The sequence below is a fragment of the Chenopodium album genome, chromosome 15, assembly GCF_948465745.1.
Source record: "Chenopodium album chromosome 15, dcCheAlbu1.1, whole genome shotgun sequence".
In the NCBI taxonomy this organism is placed as follows: Eukaryota; Viridiplantae; Streptophyta; class Magnoliopsida; order Caryophyllales; family Amaranthaceae; genus Chenopodium; species Chenopodium album.
In genome coordinates this window covers 9,524,966-9,545,024 of record NC_137848.1, presented here as the reverse complement: position 1 = coordinate 9,545,024, position 20,059 = coordinate 9,524,966, and the positions used below count along the sequence as shown (strand labels likewise).

General features: G+C 34.4%; 3 protein-coding genes, 1 long non-coding RNA gene and 2 pseudogenes across 7 annotated transcripts; 5 read left to right on the top strand and 1 right to left on the bottom strand.

The window, feature by feature from the left end:
- Positions 1 to 385: 385 nt before the first annotated feature.
- Positions 386 to 4,739, bottom strand: LOC145581842 (uncharacterized). 2 transcript variants are annotated; one of them, XM_081638870.1, is made up of 5 exons: positions 4,623 to 4,739; positions 3,571 to 3,803; positions 3,155 to 3,485; positions 1,319 to 1,720; positions 386 to 967 (listed from the first exon to the last, which is right to left on the bottom strand). In XM_081638870.1, exons 2-5 carry the CDS (start codon positions 3,663 to 3,665, stop codon positions 614 to 616), a joined length of 1,182 nt encoding a protein of 393 aa, XP_081494996.1. In that variant the 5' UTR covers positions 3,666 to 3,803; positions 4,623 to 4,739; the 3' UTR covers positions 386 to 613. The 2 variants fall into 2 exon arrangements, with proteins under 2 accessions (XP_081494996.1, XP_081494997.1); XM_081638871.1 differs by having other exon boundaries at positions 3,571 to 3,636; positions 4,623 to 4,669.
- Positions 4,740 to 7,319: 2,580 nt separating this feature from the next.
- Positions 7,320 to 9,181, top strand: LOC145581841 (uncharacterized). Of its 2 annotated transcripts, XR_014099696.1 has the most exons (4): positions 7,320 to 7,671; positions 7,803 to 8,275; positions 8,432 to 8,600; positions 8,729 to 9,181. It is a non-coding gene; the product is annotated as an uncharacterized LOC145581841 (long non-coding RNA). The 2 variants fall into 2 exon arrangements; XR_014099695.1 differs by having other exon boundaries at positions 8,432 to 9,181.
- Positions 9,182 to 9,207: 26 nt separating this feature from the next.
- Positions 9,208 to 9,884, top strand: LOC145580761 (uncharacterized). Its single transcript, XM_081637871.1, has 2 exons — positions 9,208 to 9,222; positions 9,396 to 9,884. The coding sequence occupies exons 1-2, from the start codon at positions 9,208 to 9,210 to the stop codon at positions 9,882 to 9,884; spliced, it is 504 nt and encodes a 167-aa protein (XP_081493997.1).
- A 2,573-nt stretch (positions 9,885 to 12,457) lies between these two features.
- On the top strand, positions 12,458 to 13,359 carry LOC145580760 (uncharacterized). The gene is made up of 3 exons (XM_081637870.1): positions 12,458 to 12,706; positions 12,845 to 12,914; positions 12,959 to 13,359. The coding sequence occupies exons 1-3, from the start codon at positions 12,458 to 12,460 to the stop codon at positions 13,357 to 13,359; spliced, it is 720 nt and encodes a 239-aa protein (XP_081493996.1).
- Positions 13,360 to 16,508: 3,149 nt separating this feature from the next.
- LOC145580758 (secreted RxLR effector protein 161 pseudogene) lies at positions 16,509 to 17,255 on the top strand (annotated as a pseudogene).
- Positions 17,256 to 17,655: 400 nt separating this feature from the next.
- Positions 17,656 to 19,662, top strand: LOC145581840 (F-box protein At3g07870-like; annotated as a pseudogene). The gene is made up of 2 exons (XR_014099694.1): positions 17,656 to 17,751; positions 18,018 to 19,662. The product of XR_014099694.1 is annotated as an F-box protein At3g07870-like (transcript).
- Positions 19,663 to 20,059: the final 397 nt, after the last annotated feature.

The window sequence follows — 20,059 nt, the reverse complement described above, 5'->3', positions numbered from 1 at the left end:
GCTTGAGTTTAGAAGTCTGGTACAAATCTTCTATACAGGTCAAATTCATATACAAGTTGAAAGGCTCGAATATTAACAAAAACTAACAGCAAAAGAAAAATTACACTGAAGTATGAAGTGATGAACTACCCAAACAAAACGGAGAAAATTGTAATTCTGCTTGTATGCAAAACCAGGTAAAAGAAAATGAGAGAAGTATTGAGCTTGCATCATTCAAAGCATGTTGTGATTATATATAGTACATTAATTTTATTAATAAATCAAATTAGTTGTTGTACACAAAATACAAAGTACTCTAGAAAATTTTCAGGAATTGTATTGGTCTAGATTACTAGAAGTAGATTAATCCAGATGCAATAGAGCCATTTCAAAGAGAGAACATGACTGACAAATGCAGAAATAATAGTGAACAGTTCCAAGAAACACTTTGCTCTAGGTGTATATATACAGAGTATTTACCTAAGCCAGAATCCATAAATATGAGATGATGACTGACCATGAGGAAGCATGATCAGGGTTGAATAACTTGCAGAATACCAGCTTGCAACATTGCGATTATAGCTGGATCCTAAATGCAATCATGCACTATGGCCTCTTACATTTTGGAAAAGATTTATCTCTTTGCAGAATCCAGATCATCATCAGACATGCAGTCATCTTCTTGCTCTGTCCCACTGGAAGACACATTTTTGGCACCATTTAATTCTTGGTCCGAGGAATCATATTCTATTTGAGGATTGCATAAAGAATCGAGGGATGACTCAAGAGTCTCGCTTTTAGTGAAATGAAGATTTACAGTATCATTTGCATCTTCTAATGAATTTTGACCAATTGTACTGTGGTTCTGCTTGTCTGAATTACCATACAGTGCTATATGCCTGTAATAGAGCTCTAATTCCTTTTCAGCAATAGCAATGTAGTGTCTCACAGTTTCCAGTGACTGCTCATATTTGGATTTCTCCAAGGCCTGGCAAAAGAAAAATTAAGAAATGTTGAACCCACCAATTTACTGTAATATGAAAGCCTACTTCTGAGGTTCCAAACAAATGCATAACAGTACCAGATCATCTTCCATATCTCATGAGTCATGATAAGGCATACATCTTTTTAATTTTAGTCTTCTCAAGATACCATGTAACAGAATGTAGCAAATTTTTTGAGTAATCAGATTGAGAAGATCTGCGGCTGAAATCTCTGATACCTATTCTAGTCAGATTTCCAAATAATGATATAACTAGAAGGCTGCGATCAGAAGATATATATTACTACAAAAATAGTTAAAAGAATGCTTAAAAATATGTTCGTTGTGGAAACACACCCTTTTCTTGGACAATGTATCAATGGGTGACATGACCTCTGGCTGCACATAGTTCTTTCCTCTGTAGAATATAGCTGTGTCATCTCCGATTATTTGTATTCCTATCCCACCACTCAATCTCTCTATTTCTTGCACATATTCATGAATTTGGCCTGGTTTACAAGGCTTAAAGAAAACTTTTATTGTTTCATGTTTCTTCCAATGCATATGCATGTTGAGAATGACACCACCGAAAACACCTCTTCTACCAACTGGAACATAATTAGACCTTTTCTGAGCCATCTTCTTAAAATAGAACTTCTCCTCGCCATTAAGCTTATGTGGTTGAACAACAGGACCCTGAACCTTCGGAACTTCATACTTTTTGAGGCGTTCAATCAGTAAAGCCTCTTTGATTTTTGCCTGCAAGGGATGAAAGAAACGAAATTATCTGTCAATGCCAAATAAAGTTAGACAATGAATAAGCTACTCCTGTCCAACCATGAACTTTTCAAAGATTCTAGGTGAAATAAAGTTGGGGGACCAGAGGTATGAAAGACAATATGTTGCGTTACAAGATTTGAGGTAAGGGAGGATTGGATGAGGGACAGGTAAAGGAAGAACAAAAAAAGGGCATCCAGTCAGAAAATGAACCTAGAGGTGCAAATAAAGTGCAAGACGATGAAGATATATTTCAGCCAGGTCAAAGAAACAAAGAACCACAAAATTCTTTATACCTCTTAAAATAAAGTTATACTCCGTACAACTATTAAAGGATGTCCCAAACTGAAGGTCACTCTCTTTCGGAGGGTTGTAGAGGTGCATGCATTCTCAAATATGTCCCATCGATAATTAGTTGGAGTTTTGCATGCTAAGGGAAAATATTCTCATTTGGGCACTCTTATTATCCACGCCAAATAGGAAGAGGAACTTAATGTTGGGGTGGAGGAAGTAGTAAAAAATCTATATTCTTTAATCTAGAAAAGCATGGGTAACCTTGCACGGTGAAAGAGGAAAAAAAGGCAAAGATAAATTGAAGGAAACAGTCATCTCTGTAAATCATTCAATGATTTAACACAAAAGGAGTCAGCCAAAAATTCACAATCACAAAATAATAAATCATAAATTTCCAAAGCATCTGTACCACTCTGAATGAAATGGCTCTGGCTCACTGGTAGATTTTTTAACTGAGATGGAATCTCCAGTTCTCTGGCTACTTCTTTAAATAGTTAATGTTTAAATTGAAATTTTAAATTGATGATATACAATATGGTATAGGGCATTAGTTTGCAGTTAAAATTACAAATCTATGCGGAGTATCAATTTATTATTCAACCAATCTTCCAGGTAGAAGTCCATGCCACTCAAATGACAAAGAAGCAAACAAGTAAAAGAAAGCCGATAAGCAGGGAAGTTCATTCACAGTTTTTTTTTTTTGAAAAAAAAAAAAAAAAAAAAAAAAAAAAAAAAAAAGCATGAAAAGAACATTAAATAGGGCACTTCATCATCATTTAGAGTAAATTATCAGAAGCCATTTAGCACACATACTAAATGCTCTACAGAAACCTTTGCCAACCAATTTGGTATCGATGATTGTGGACCATACTACTTAGAGTTTCATGGTTCTTCAGGGGGATTTTATAGAATTTTTTTACAATAACTTTTATTTTCTTGAAAAATCCTACATGGGTTTCTCTAAAAACTCAGAAGGTTATACCCACACAGAAGATACCAAAAGGACATATAACATGAAAAATCCTGTGCAAAACATGCACATACCAAACAAGATTCAACAAAAAAGAACAAAAAAGACATTTGCAGAGCTTAGTACGCAATACTCGATGATAACAAGGATACCTTTTCCAGCTTATCTTTGATCCTATCCTCAACGTTAGCAAACTTTTGCTTCTTTCTCTTAACAGTGAGACGCCGTGGATCCCTCCTATTAGCTGCTTTCCTTTCTTTTTTCTCTCTCAACCTCTGCATCTTGAGCCTCTTCTTTGTCTTCCACTTGTCTTTCTTCGGAGGATCTACTTCTTGTACTTCAAATTTAGGTTTTCCTTGAGATATAACCAAATTCACTGTGCCATAACTGAGATTTCGAGAAACTAATAAGTGATTTGATGGGTTTGGAAAACACAACGGTCCACAATCTCTCCACATTAAACGAGGGTTATGCACTGTCAACCTGGATAGAGAAGAAAGAGGTAAGGAAATAAGGAAAGTAGAGAGTGATGGGTTTTGGAGAATCAGGGATGAGAGGGAGAAAGTACCTAGGAGAAAGATATTCCAATTGAGAAGAATTCAATAGTGACACAGAGAACCTAGCAGCAGCCCGTCTGAGGCAGTGAAAGCAAGAACTTGCCATGTGAGATATGGAAAAATGGACATGTACTAATCAAGTAATCACCCTCAAAACCGTATCATCCATTTCCTGCATAGTCATGTTCCAAAGCATTCCCGTCCCTCCCAAACTTCTCACACAACCATACTACCAAAAATCAATCTGTATTCAATTACAGGATATTATGAGAAACTAGAATTTGGAGACATTTTACAATTAAGTATGATATCAGCAACTGCAGTATCAGCAACCAAAGTATGAATTTCATAATGAAAATAAAACCTTAATTTGGATCGAGAATGACAGATTGATCGATACACAAAGTGACAAAACTGAATACAACAATGAAACACCAGAAATTTCCATTTGGATAATAAGCGAAGTACAATAGTAAACAAATTTATCTTCTGTGATTATAAAATGTCCCAATTATCGCGAAGTACAATAGTAAACAAATTTATCTTCTGTGATTATAAAATGTCCCAATAATCTAATATACTTCAATTTCTTATCAAAAACATGAACATGCTCAGTCCCATCACAGCAGCCGCCCTGGCCAGGAAGAAAAGTCCCATTTTCATGGTTTCCATCCTAACATAAAATGGTTAAAGTTGAGTCCTTGCTAATAATCTCACTTCTTAACTGGGCTCATTAGTGGTGCAAACAAGCCAAGCCTGAATAGGAATAACAGGCTCGAGTCGAGCTCAACCGGAATTCGGCTCGGATTCAGGCTCAGGCTCAGGCTCAAAGCTCAATGGGCCTCACAAGTCAAAACCCAAATTCGGGTCAGGCTCCAATAACATCCAGGCCCGTCCCTGAGGCAGGGCAGGAGGGAAAAGAGCTCTGATTTCATAGTTAAATCCTAACATTAAAGTGTTGTGCAATACATTAGCAACCAAATTTTAGGGATATTTGATTCAATTATCGATCTCATAATTTTAGGGATATTTGATATCATGATAACAAATACAAACAACTTACCTCAGAATGGGGGATACAAGAACTAGATTCACACCAACTGCGCTTCAATGGAGAACGTTGAGTGCGCTTCAATGGATATCTGACTAATCTGAGAGAGACCAATTCTAGGGATCCCTATGACCCGTCACAGTTATTAAAGTAATAGATCCGTCTAATAAAAGTACACCCTCTGTTTCATAATATTAGTCCCATATATTATTTTGGGCGTTTCAAAAAGATCTACCCGTATTGAATATATATTTCATTTATAAATTGATTGTTTTTGGAATTAATTGTTTGTGGATTGATGACATGACTCTAAGTAAGGAAATTTTTATCTTAAATTATGTAATTATGACTTGTGTTTTCCTAATAAAAAAAACAAAAAAGTTAAATAAGGTAATCTAATTATGAATTATGTTGTACTTTAATGTTAAATTCCAAATATATTTATTTTCTTATTTTATGTGATTGATTCTATATGGGACTAACATTATAAAACGGATGGAGTAATAAAAAAATGGAGTAATAAACTCGTTAGACTCCTCAAGACGAAGCAAAGTTGTGTGGTCAAAATACAAACACTCGGCACCCATGAATGGAGGATTATTAGTGGTGACAATGGTCCGCGATTTCATCTTAGCAAGAGTAGCGCTTTCTTTAACGAGTCACTTCATAGGTACTTGTCAAGACAATGGTCCGTGATTCTGAAGATCATCGCGAATGTGAGATTTGGGTGATGAAAGTATACGGGGATAAAGGTTCTTGGGTGAAGCAGTTTGTCTTTCTATAGGAATTTTATTCACATTATATGCCAATATTGCAATTAGGCGATGGAAAAATATTGGTGTCTTATTTAAATGTTGGTACATTTTGACGGTCTTAGAGTATATAGAAGAGTACGAGTTCTGGAGATTTCTGATTTTGATGTACTGTTATGTAATGCCAAATTCTCCAAGCTATGAAGATACAATTAGCCAATTACCCCATTGGAAGTGAACCTTAAGAAAATGATGGACCCTAAATGCCAAGTATCACAATTTTTAAACTCCGTAGTTGGTTTTTTTTTTTCATGATAAGATGAAGAAACACAAAATTCAAGCGCTTTTTTTTTTTAAATTTTTTTTTTATTGATTATGATATATTGTCTCTGTTCTTTTTTTTGTTTTTTGTTCTATTCACTTTCCATTTTAAGGTGTTATTTTATATTCTAACATTTTGCATTACTTAAATTATGGCTTTACCATCTACCTGCCTCTTCAACCCCACAATAATTACACATTTTCATACACACTATTTTACTTTATCCACTTTTTTCTTACACAAACGCACTTTTTGCATTATGTCTTTTACTTTATCTTACACACACTCATATTCTTCAACAATTTATTAAATTGCGTATGTACAATAAGCGAGTAGAACTTACCAGGGCAATCCCAACTATTATGGAGGCCCTGTGCAATTAAGATATGATAGACCCTCCTATTAATTCATTATTTTACAATGAAAATATTAATCGTAGATAAAATGATTAAGTGTTTTTTAAAAAATAAAATTATTTGGTGTAGGAGATTCACAAGAGAATATATATATGCAATTTGATCCCACGTCTTACATATCGCACCTCCTCCCTTGATACTTGAACGGAAGAGATTTTATCACACAAAATTAAAAGATATATATAATTATTGGCATCCAAAATTTTAGTATTATTCAAATGTACAAATTTGTTTCCAAAATGAAATTTTAGTATTAGTTGAATGTACAAAATTAAGTTTTTTTTTTCCAATTATTATTTATCACACTAGTAGATATAGAATTTATTACGTCGTATACAAAAATTAAATATATACAACAATGAGCATATTAAAATTCATATTGTGTAATAACAACAAAAATATAAATGCAAGCAAAGGATTTTTAGATTAGTTAGCAGAAAGGTAAAGTGCTGCCTATGCCAAATATGTATGCTGTAAAACACTAAAGGAAAAGTGAATAAAAAAAAAGAGAGAAGGAAAAAGATCCAATCCTTGGAAACGAACTAAAACCTCCAACAACAAACAACAAGCACACAACCATTGAGCTAAACAACCTCATGTGAATGTTATGTACGCTAGAAACTTATATACCCATTTAAAGCAAACCTGGGCCCCTTCAGATTTTGGGCCCTGTGGAGCCGCTCAGGCTACACCAGGTAAGGGCCGGCCCTGAAACTTACAAGAACAGAGGTAGTATATGCAAAATACCATTAAGCCAGTTTATTTTGATAGCATAATGCCCTATTTCCCTTATTACCAAAATAAAAAATTACCCTTTTAATTCTCCTCTGTTAGAAGATAATGTAAATGCCAATTATTGATTTGATGTTACAATGCTCATATGAGTCCAAACCCTTGTGAACTCATATGGCTATATAAAGAGTGTCATGCAAGTGTAAATGACACAAGAAAATTTACCGGATCAACACTACCAATTTCCCCATCTTCACTTACTCCTTTATTTCTCTGAATAAAACTTTCTATCGGCACATATTTAACACGTTATCAGCACCAGTTTTTAGTCAGGTATATTTATACCTACTTCTAAAAATCTATAACAAGTAATATAATATATCCCTACCCTATAAAAGCGAGGGAGCACAAATTAGAATTGCTCAAAGGAGGTTGGAATCCTTATGAACAGTGGCTGGACGATTTCACCCCTGTATTTTGCCTTTGGTTTCCTTATCTACAGTGGTCTTCCTATTTTTCCCTCCAATTATTTTGCAGTGAAAAAGACAAAACTCACAGTTCACATCTCTTTCCTCTCTCATCTCACACAGACAAAATTCTCTGTTCTCTCTCCTCTTCTCAATCTCGTCCTTCTTCCTTATCTCACATTCTCATCGACGACACTCATGAAGAACACAATTGCTTAGAGAAGGAATTCTTCTCCCAATTCTGTCGGATTTCTCATCAACTCTTCCGATGATGTCGACCTCAATCTTCTTCCTAATGGCGGCGAGTGATCTTTAATTCTGGAAGTATCTCACCATGCTCATCTCTCTCTCTTTCATACGATCCCTCACCAGGTGGATATTTATATTGAGTAATTATTTCAATTTGTTTGTTTTCAATCCCTAATTTCGCTCTCTATTTTCTAGGGTTTGTCTCAGATCCTCTGATTTTGATTTTTTTTCCTTTTTATCTTCTTGTTTTTTAGGTTGATGAGCTTCGAAAACAGATCGAGGTTACACAAAATTCTGGTATTGAGTGCGGCGACGGCGCGTGAGAAGAAAAACTTTATTAGTTATAATTCACCCATATTTCTTATTTGGGGTTTTACAGATCTGGAGAAATTTGAGGAGATAGAGAAATTTTGGGTGAAAAAACAAATAATTCTTTTTCGGCCGAGAAATTTTGTTAGTAATCGTGATTATCAGAACATGAGATGATATATTTAACAAAATAGCGTAACCTCACAAACAACCTCTACTGATCATCTTCGACCTTGACTCAATCATCGCTGTCCTTGGCCCTTGGCCTTGTTCATACAAGTGATGGCAGGTGGTGTAGCAGTTATAACTCGGGGCGGAGGTGATAATTATAATGGCAAGGTGACATGGTTTGTTATAATATCTTGCATGATGGCTGCTATGGGAGGAGTACTTTTTGGTTATGACATTGGAATTTCAGGTTTTTCTTTTTTACAACTTTGATTTCCTTGTTTCATACTTGTCAATTTTCGTCTCAAATTATCAAGCATAATATATATAAGGTGGCTAATTAATCTTGGCTTTAGGTTAGTACTTAGAAATTTAATGTACTATAAAATGTGTATCGAATTTGAAGGTGGAGTAACATCAATGGAGCCATTTCTAAAGAAATTCTTCCCAAGTGTGTATTTGAATATGATGGAAGACACCAAAATTAGCAACTACTGCAAATTCAACAGTGAATTGTTGACTTCATTCACATCATCTCTTTATGTTGCTGGCCTTGTTGCATCCTTCTTTCTGGGGTATATTTGTATTAAGTAATTTGTGAGTTTAAGATGTTTTAGGGTGTGAAAAATTATTAGATTATTGAAATTTCTTAGGAATGTACTAATTTTCGGAAATTTATTGTGGGGTTTGATTTTGGGTGCAGGTGATTGATCCATATTGGACAGTGCACTACTTAATCAATGTAGCAAAGGAGATTCTCACCGTTATCAGACCACCGAAAATTTTAATATTTAGTGTCTTGGTTAGCAAGCTGTTCGATCTCATGAAGCAGTCTGAAACTATTAGCAAAGTGTGTGCTTTGATGTTTCTTTTTAATTTGATTGTCTTTGGCAATTTGGCCAGCATAGTCTGAATTATTTTTGGAAAGATATCACACAAATGTTGAGATGTGTGAGTTGTGTGCAGGTTTGTTCTTGTTACATTTTTTAATATCAATTTAGATTACAATTGATGATTATGAGATGTAATATATAGGATTATAAACTGATAATGTTAACTCATTTCTTTCTTAGGGTCTCAAATATTAATTTTCTGTATTGTAGGTGATGATGTCAAAGTAAGTAAATGGTCCATCAATTTATCTTGCTTCTACATATCAATTTATTTTGTGTTCTTTATTATATGTTTTATTTGGAAGTTATTGTTGTAGAACTTTGAGTTTTGTTTAATAAAAAATAAAATTAGTCTCATATTCAAAAACAAATGTATATCTAAAATTAGGCTAAATATAGAAGACTAGATTTGATAAGATTTCAATTTTTGGTTCAATTTTGGCGATGAGTTGTGTTTTGCTGGAATTTGTTATATAGGTAGAAGTGAAAAAAGCTATACCAAGACATGAACAACAATCAAATACTCAACAATCGCAACAACAATCGCCTCATCGGCAGCAACTGCCGGGGCAAGGGTACTCTCATACAGTTAAAGGATCTGTTAGGAATTACAGTAATGGTAGTTATGGTGCTAGCAACAGTGATCATACCCATAAAACAAAGAAAATATTTGTAGGGGGTTTGTCTGCTGATCTAACTGAGGAGGAATTTAAGAAGTACTTTGAGAAGTTTGGTAGGATTGCAGATGTAGTTGTGATGTATGATAACTCCAATAACAGGCCTAGAGGATTTTGGTTTATCACTTTTAATTATCTTGGTCAATTCCTTGTTACCACCACCAGTCCTATTGGTGGGTATGGTGTAGTTGGTTATGGGATGCCTATGGCTCCTAGAACCCCTTGGAATAATTATGGGGTGATGATGGGGGTTCGACCTTTGCACTATGGAACTGGCTATTATTGTTAGAGAGAGAAAGTTCACTTAAGACTTATAATTTATAATTTTGTTTTGTAAATTTATAAGTTTTATTACTATTATTAGAGGGAGAAAGTTCACTTAAGAAATTAAAATAAGAGTTATTAGCTTAGGAAAAGGTTCATTGGACCAATTAAGCTAATCACATTTTCTCAAGTTAAATTCTGAAGAAAGATCATTTGAGAGAGAGAGAAAGAGAGAGATCAATTACAAAATAACACATGAGAGAGTGAGAAAGAGAAATAGAAAGAAAGAGAGAGAACATTTAAGAAAGATTATTTGAGAGAAACCAGTTAAGAAAAATCCCTTGACAATAAGAGGAGGACCACTTTTAAAAAATCACTTGTGAAAATAAGTAAGATTAGCTTAGAAAAAAGCTTAATAAAATGCTAACAAGAAAGAGAAACCACTTAAGAAATATCACTTTAAGGAGAAAAATCACTCAAGATAAAGAAAGATCACCCAAGAAGAAACATCACTTAAAAAAAGAATGATAACTTGAGAAAATCAGGGCAATTAGTTTAGGAGAAACTCAGGACAATTAGTTTAGGGAGAAACTTAGGGTAATTAGTTTAGGAGAGGGAGAGAAAGAAACCATGAGTGAGAGAGACAACTTAAGGAAAGACCCATGACCTAAGAAAGTTAGGACAATTAGCTTATGAAAATGTAATTATCTTAGGAAAAAGGCTTAATAAAATGCGAGAGAAAAAGAGACCACACAAAAGATTAAGAAAATCAAGGGAATAATCTAAAGAGAGAAAAAGAGAAAGAAGCCACTTAACAAAAAGATCATTGAGATATACCACTTAAGAAAGATCACTTAACATGAAAAAAGAGAGACAACTTAACAAATTAAAGACCACTAAAAAAAGAAATTAGCTTAGGAAAAAGAGTTACTAAATGCTAAAACGACATCAAGAGAGATACCACTAAAGAATTTTCAATAAAGAAAAAAGATCACTCAAGAAGAAATATCACTTAAGAAAAGAAATATCACATAAGAAAATCAATAGACTACTTAAGGAATCACTTTAGTTAATAGGGAAATTAGCTTAGGAGAAGGGCATGATAATTGGGAAAATCAATAGAAAACTTCATTTTTTTTCCCTTACCAAAAACATTATTATCAATTTTTTAAAACAATAACCATGCTCAATACTACTTTAGACACATATGTAACTAGCACCCGAATATAAAATTTCTTTTTAAACTCATTACGTATTTGAAAAAAAAAAAAAAACCCCACATTGCCGCACTCAAGACAACAATTACACCCTAAAATTCCAATTAGTAACGCGCGCAAAGCGCGTGCAAAACACCCTAGTACTTCTAAATATTTTGAGGAGTATGCTCTATACTTGCCCATATTTGGGATCCTCTATACCAGAAACTCAAAGATTTATTGTATTATATACCTCAAAAACAACGGTGAAAAACAATTCTCTTACTTGTAAAATCATTATATCCTCCTTTGTTTTATTCATGTTGTTATATTGTTTTTTTGTTTGATTTATGCATGTTACATGCTCATCTTTTACGTAAAGTATAAATTTTTAGTTATTATAATTGCTTAGTAGTAATTCTGCATGCATATTATTAACTAAATTGACAAAAAGATGCATCCTTTTATACTAATTATTTTTCTTACTTTTACACACTTTTGTGTTTCTTTCCGTTTTCGAACCCATGATCTTTTTCAGATATTAGGGCTCTCGGACCACTATGGCTTGCATTCCTAGTGTGATAACCTTTTACAATTATAAATATATATATTTGGACCATAATTTTTGTCAGTATATTAGACTATTATATGATATTTTTACAGTTGTACACAATAGTAACGGATAAACCTACCTCTATAAAAGGCAGATTTTTCCCCCGATTTCACCACAAATCCCGTATCCCTTCCTACTTTTTATCCAAAAGTCACCTAAATTTTTTTTCACCCCCTTCTTCTCCAATATGTTCCCCGGCGACGGCAACCAAAACACCCAAAATACCTACACTTTCACTTTTGAGGAAGATTTAATGAAAATAAAACAATACTTCCTTCTAATTACGGCGCTTGTAGTTTTATTAGTAGCAATATTAATTTTTGTCATTATGTATAAGTAAAACTCACTTATTTTGTCGTTTTAATTAGTAGATTAGAAGCTTGTTTTTGTTTTATTATGTTAGCTTGTTGTTATTAATCATCATTGTATAATATTGCCGTTATCATTATAATTATTGTTACGACTGTTATTGTTGTCGTTTTGCTGTTTTTTTTTGCAACTAACATGATTAATTTTTGCTTAATCATATAATTACTCACAATAATAAACCAAGGGGGAGAAAAGAACTATATTATTTATGGTTTATTATTGTTAAATTTAATTATTACCTATTTTATTAACCTAACTATAATTATGGAAGGACTAAACATATGTGTTGTGCATAAAATTTATTATTATAAACTAATTATCACTTAATTTGTTGTAGCTAAAATGGGAGACCTTATGAAAAGACAGTTCAGCATCTTAGATTTATCTGGAAAGAAATTTCTGAAATAGAAAGTGGATGCAATGATAAATTTGAAAGCTCAAGGCTTGGAGCACACTGTTAAAGAAAATAAAAGTCCCTCAGGTCAAACAACTGATACTACCACTTTTGCAATGACAGTTGTAAAACCTGTTACTGAACAAGATAAGGCAGAAGCCTTAGTGTTGTTAAGGCATCATTTACATGAAGGCCTTAAAATTGAGTATATGATGGTTGAAGATCCCAAAGAATTATGGGATTGCCTTAATGAAAGATTTGGACACCATAAAAGGGTGCTCCTTCCTACGGCATTATTTGACTAGACAAATTTACGATTCCAAGATTTCAAATCTGTAATTGATTATAATTCAACTATACATGGGATAATATCTATATTGAGATACTGTGATCATCCAGTCACGGATGAACAGATGATTGAAAAAACACTCACTACCTTTCATGCAAGCAACATACTGTTGCAAGAACAGTATCGTGAAAGAGGTTTCAAAAGTTTAATGAATTAATGAGTGTATTGCTTGTAGCAGAACAAAATAGTGAACTTTTGTTGAAAAATCATAATCTTAGACCAACTGGGTCTTTGGCCACTCATCATGAGGCAAATGCAAAAAATTCTTATCCACCCGAGTCAAATGCTACACGAAGAGGTGGACGTGAAAATTACAATGGTCGTGGAAGAGGCCGTGGAAATTATTGCGGCCGTGGCTGTGGTCGTGGTAGAAACAATTTTCAAAGAAACAATAATTTTAAAAATTTTGAAAAACAGAAGGGACACTCATCTGGAAGCCACAAACAAACTCCTTTGAAAGGAAAAGACACATGTTACAGATGTGGCATGACAGAGCATTGGGGATGTAATTGTCGTACGGCCAAACATTTGGTAGACCTTTACCAGGCTTCTGTAAAAGGCAAAGAGAAAAATACATAAGCAAATTATGTTAACGAAGAAAATGCTCCTTGTCCCAGCCTTGACGTATCTGATTATTTCATAAATAATGCTGAAATTGGAAATGATTTCATCCTTGGAGAAAATAACAATGCTTAGGTTTCCCATCTACTAATGTTACATATATTATGTTTTAATGTATTTTCTTTATGTCTTGTATTTTAAATTTCTAGTCATGTACTTCTAATCCTTATCATCAATAAAACTTTGTATGATATTATTCTAAACTAATCTCAAATTTATTTTATGAAGATATGGATCTGCCTGAAGTTAGTTCCGAATATAAATGCCTTTTGGACAGTGGAACAACACATACTATCTTGAAGCATATAAAATATTTTTCACAACTAAAGTTGTTTCAAGCAAATGTAAACACTATTTCCGGGTCAACTAAATTAATTGAAGGATTTGGAAAGGCTTGTATAATGCTTCCAAATGGAACAAAATTAATAATCAATAATGCTTTATATTCGAGTAAATCTCGAAGAAATCTCATAAGTTTCAAAGATGTACGCCAAAATGGCTATCATCTAGAAACAACGACAACAGATCAAAAAGAGTATATATGCCTCTTGGCAGAAAAACATGGCAAGAAACATATATATGAGAAATTGCCAGCATATTCTTCGGGGTTATATCGTATAAACATACGACCCGTGAAAATCAATATGGTATCTAACCAGAAGTTAGATGACAAAAATTTGATTATTTTATGGCATGATCATTTGGGGCATCCAACAACTGGGATGATGCAAAGAATAATAGCACATTCAGTTGGACATTCAATAAGAAATGTCAAAATTCCTCAATCAGATGAATTAACATGCTTTTCATGTTCACTTGGCAAATTAATAATAAGGCCATCTATGAACAAAATTGCTACTGAATCTCCAAAATTCTTGGAAAGAATTCGGGAAGATATATGTGGGCCAATTAATCTGGCATGCGGACCATTTCGATATTTCATGGTTTTAATTGTTGCTTCTATACGATGGTTACATGTCAGTCTGCTTTCAAGTAGAAATGTTGTCTTTGCAAAATTACTTGCCCAAATTATTAAATTAAGAGCACAATTCCCAGATCATACAATAAAGAAAATAAGACTTGACAGTGTTGGGGAATTTACATCCCAAACATTTAATGATTATTGTATGTCAATTGGAATTGGTGTTGAACACCCAATAGCTCATGTTCATACACAAAATGGTCTAGCTGAATCACTAATTAAGAGATTACAATTGATTGCAAGACCATTATTAATGAAGTCAAAATTGCCATCATCTGCTTGGAGACATGCTACAATACATGCAGCAGCGCTAATTAGATTGAGACCTACGGCTTATCATAAATTCTCACCACTACAACTTGTTTGTGGTCGAGAACGAAGTATCTCACATCTAAAAATCTTTGGTTGTGCTGTATATGTTCCCATTGCTCCACCCCAACGAACAAAAATGGGTCCACAAAGAAGGTTGGGAATTTATGTCGGGTTTGAATCCCCCTCTATAATTAAATATCTTGAACCATTGACTGGTGACTTATTTACGGCTAGATTTGCTGACTGTCACTTTAATGAAACAGTATTCCTAGCCTTAGGGGGAGAGAAAGTGGACCCACGTAAGAAAGAAATTGAATTTATTTGGAATGCAACACAACTGTTGATGTTAGACCCACGAACAAATATGTGTGAACAAGAAGCTAAGAAAATTGTTCATTTACAAAGTGTTGCAAATCAATTGCCTGATGCATTTGTAGACACAAAGAAGGTGACAAAATCACATATACCAGTAGAAAATGCCCCTGCACGTATTGAAATCCCAACTGGTAATAAGGCCATAGAAAATGAATCTCAAGCACGCAGAGAGCGTGGGAGACCACTTGGTTCAAAAGATTCTAAGCCAAGGAAATTGAAAAGATTGGATGAAATAGAAAATGAGACTAATGATGTTCCCCCGTCAGAAGGTCAAGAAAGACCAAATATGGATGAAAGTAAAGAAAATGATGATAATCCAAAAGGGCACGAACAAGAAGACAACCCTACGGGGAATGAACAAGACGTTCAAAACATCGATAACAATGAAATTTCAATGAATTACTTCTCTACCAAAACTCAGTGGAATAGGAAAGATGTTATCGTGGATGAAATATTTGCAAATTCCATCGTAATTGACATTGTGTCTGATGAAAATGATGCTGAACCAAGAACAGCAGAAGAATGTTGACGTAGGAGTGATTGGCCAAAGTGGAAGGAGGCAGTGTTGGTTGAGTTAAAGTCACTTGAAAAACGAGAAGTTTTAGGAAAAATAATCCTTACACCAGCAGGTGTAAAACCCGTTGGATACAAATGGGTATTTGTGAGTAAACGTAATGAGAAAAATGAGATAGTTAGATACAAGGCAATAGTTGTAGCCCAAGGATTTTCTCAAATTCCAGGGATTGATTATGAAGAAACATATTCTTGAGTAGTTGATGCAACTACATTAAGATTTCTGGTAAGTTTGACAGTCACAAAAGAACTGCAAATGCAATTAATGGATGTAGTGACTGCGTATGTGTATGGGTCACTCGATACAGACATATACATGAAAGTCCCCGAAGGACTAAAACTATCAGAAAACCACAAGCCTAGACAATTGCTTTCCATAAAACTAAAAAGGTCACTTTATGGATTGAAACAATTTGGAAGGATGTGGTATAACCGTCTCAGTGAATACCTTATGAGAGAAGGATTCAAGAACAACCAAGTTAGTCCATGTGTTTTCATAAAGCGATCACAATTAGGATTTGCTATCATTGCAGTTTATGTTGATGATTTGAATATCATTGGAACCCCAAATGAACTCCAGAAAACTGCAAAATACTTGATGAAAGAATTTGAGATGAAAGACCTTGGGAAAACTAAATTTTGCCTTGGACTACAAATTGAGCACTTGAGTCATGGCATTTTTGTCCATCAATCAAACTATACAGAAAGAGTTTTGAAAAGATTCTTCATGGACAAAGCAACTCCAACCAACTTCCCAATGGTTGTTCGTTCTTTGAATATGAAAAATGATCCATTCAGACCCCGAGAAGAAAATGAAAATATTCTTGGTCTAGAAGTATCATACTTAAGTGCAATTGGAGCCTTAATGTACTTAGCTAACAACACTAGATCCGACATAGCTTTCTTTGTGAACTTGTTAGCCAAACACAGCAATGCACCAACATATAGGCATTGGAAGGGAGTTCGACACTTACTCCGGTACCTACGAGGGGCACAAGACCTTGGTTTATATTATCAACCGAAACAAGATGCTGCTCTCATTGGGTACGCAGATGCTGGATACTTATCGGATCCTCAAAATGCCAAGTCACAAAATGGATATGTGTTCACTTATGGCGGCACTGCAATATCATGGAAATCAACAAAGCAGACATTGACCGTGACATCCTCAAATCATGCAGAATTGATAGCCCTCTATGAAGCAGGACGAGAATGTGTATGGCTGAGGTCGATGATCAGTAATATCCAAAAGGAGTGTGGAATGAACGCAATAACAGAAGACCCAACCATCATATTTGAAGACAATACAGCATGCATTGCTCAAGTAACTGAAGGATATATTAATGGAGATAAAACAAAACATATTGCCCCAAAACTATTCTTCACACATGATCTGCAAAGGGACGAGGAAATAAATATCCAGCAAATTCAGTCTTGTGACACTCTTGCCGACCTGTTCACCAAATCACTTCCTTCGAAGAAATTTGAGCAGTTAGTTCACAAAATCGGAATGCGACATCTTCGCGAACTATGCTGAAATCAGGGGGAGTATTATATGTACTGCACTCTTTTTCCCTTTGATTAGGTTGTTATCCCACTGGGTTTTTCCTGACAAGGTTTTTAACGAGGCAATATACCAAAGCATATAATACAATATCGTTGTACTCTTTTTCCCTAGCTATGGTTTTTATCCCAAGGGTTTTACCTAGCGTGGTTTTTAATGAGGCAATAAATACCTTTTTTTTTTATGTATAAGAATGGCATAATGTGAATGCCAATTATTGATTTGATGTTACAATGCTCATATGAGTCCAAACCCTTGTGAACTCATATGGTTGTATAAAGTGTCATGCAAGTGTAAATGACACAAGAAAATTTACCGAAGCAACACTACCAATTTCCCCATCTTCGCTTACTCCTTCTTTATTTCACTGAATAAAACTTTTTATTGGTACATATTTAACATCCTCTTCAATTTGATTCGTTGATTTGATATTTTCCGCCCACCCTCCCAAAAAAAAACCCAATATCTAAGCTTCACTCAAATGATTAATTCACATACGGAATACTGAACTCTGAAAATGTTTGATCCACCTGCTAGTTACTGGGTAAGCTGCTAAAATATAATATGCTGCAATTCTATTTTTTTGTGGAAAGATTATTTCTTTCCAGAAATGGAAATTGTAGATGCACACCAAGTGTTTGATAAAAAGTCAAGAGTGACCTTTAGACATTTTTTAAATAATATTCAGAATCTTGCATAACTTTGAACCAATCTATGTATTGAACTCTTCTTTTTCTATTTGCTTTTCTAATCACCTGTTCTTCAAGACTTCAACAGCATCAAATATTCAAACTTGTGTTTTAATTGTAGAGCATTGGAAGCTTTGGAGGATCTCATTGCTTCATAAATTCAAAGGATTGCAGGTTTATTGAATAACCCATTTGTTGTTTTTGTATTATCAATATTTCCCATTTTTCCAAATCTTGTATATGTTGAGAAATTGGCTGTTGAATTATTGGATTCTTTTTATTTTGATCACAATGATAATAGAGCCTATAGAGGAATTGAATTCGAATCGAACCACTTTTGAGGATATCCCATCTTCAATTATGTGTGATATATTGTCAAGACTCCCAACTAAGGCTTGCCTGAATTGTAAGCTTGTTCGTAAAGATTGGTATAAGATCATTACTGGTTCTGAGTTTGCTTGTTTTCGTTCTTCTTGTTCGTATTTCTTTGTCTTGCTTTATGGTAAGCTGCATAACAACAGGAAAGATTTTTTGCTGCTTGACTTAGACAAATCCTCAAAGGTTGATGAGATGGGAAATCTTATTGTTAGTGATGATTCTTTGATTAGGTTCAAATCTATAGTAAACACACCCCATGATGACTTGTATGTTGTTAATGAATGCAATGGGATTATCTGTTTAAAGTCTTGGGGGCAATGGAGTCCTTACATTGTATGTAATCTCTTAACTAGCCAACAGGTGATTGTTGAGCAATTTCGTGAGCCATCTTGTTCAGTTGAGGTTTATGGGTTGGGCTGCTGCCCTGTTCGAACCAATTCAAAGTTGTTAGAATCCTTAAGACAGTGGAGAGTTATAGGTGTATAGCTGAGATACAGACACTCGGCACCAATAAATGGAGAACTGTTGGTGATGCTCCAACATTTCAGCTCAGGAAGAGTGGGGCTTTCCTTCATGGTTCGCTTCATAGGTACTCTTATAGGGACAATTGTTTATGGTCCTTCCATTTTGGAACTGAAAATTTTTCGCTTGTTCCTGTACCAGATGATATGAGGAGAGAGCTCTACACCGAAGTGAGTGTTTTCAATTCTTGCCTGTGTTTCAGTTCTATGTCTGAAAATTGTAGTCAATGTGAAATTTGGCTTATGAAGGAATATGGTGTGAAAGATTCTTGGGTGAAGCAATATGTGTTCCAGGTTGCGTATGCCTCTACTGCAATTGGATACTGGGGAAACACTGGTTTCTTATAGAAATGGCGTTCGTCTTGGAGTATGTGATGGTGAATCTGGAAAATGTAAAAGAGTGCAGGTTCTTGGACTATCTTCTTACAAAGTGGTGGCATATGGAAACAAATTTTGCAAGGTTTGAGGGTGCATGTAAGTTTTAACCTTCGGTAGATTGGAACTGAAACTCAATAAATGGTTAATGAGCTGTATTACATAGACCATGAACTAAGAAGTGATGCATGTACATTCATTCGTAACGTTCCTACTTGTTCATTTCTCTGATCAAATTAGTTCTGACCGATTTATCAGTTTATGCAGCACAAGGCCTCCCTTTCTAATATGCTGGCATGACAGTCCTGATCTTTTCTCAGTTGTTTAACAGGAAGAGCAATTTGATTACTTTGAGCTTTCTGAAAATGGCATCATCCTCGAATTTTTGCATCTTCAACAAGCAAACAAATCCAGAATGCAAAGATATCTGTCATAAAGCCCGGTACCAGCAGAATGAAGTTGCATTGAAATAAAAGCGCAAACAATCAGTATGGCCTGATAGTTTTGTGATCCAGTTTTTGCAATATTCTCCTAACGTCATTGATTTTCATTTTAAATTCTCCGTTTTAACAGGACATGGTTGAGCTGGAAGAACTATTAGATGATTTAGATCTATTTGCATTTGTCTAATCTTAATGTACTGATATCTTGTAACATAGTATATTCTTTACCTTCTGTCTCATTAAAAAAAAAAAAAAAAAAAAAAAAAAAAAAACTGCTGCTGTCAGCAAATGTTTGTAGGATGATGTATATTGAACAAATTTCATTTATACATTCTTTGATTTGTTATAAAATAGAGATACTTGGTTTTTTGCTTCAGACTGCTTGGAATAATTGCTTATTATGAAAGATTGGTACGTGCGAAAAAATGCATGAGTTCGAGTTCTCA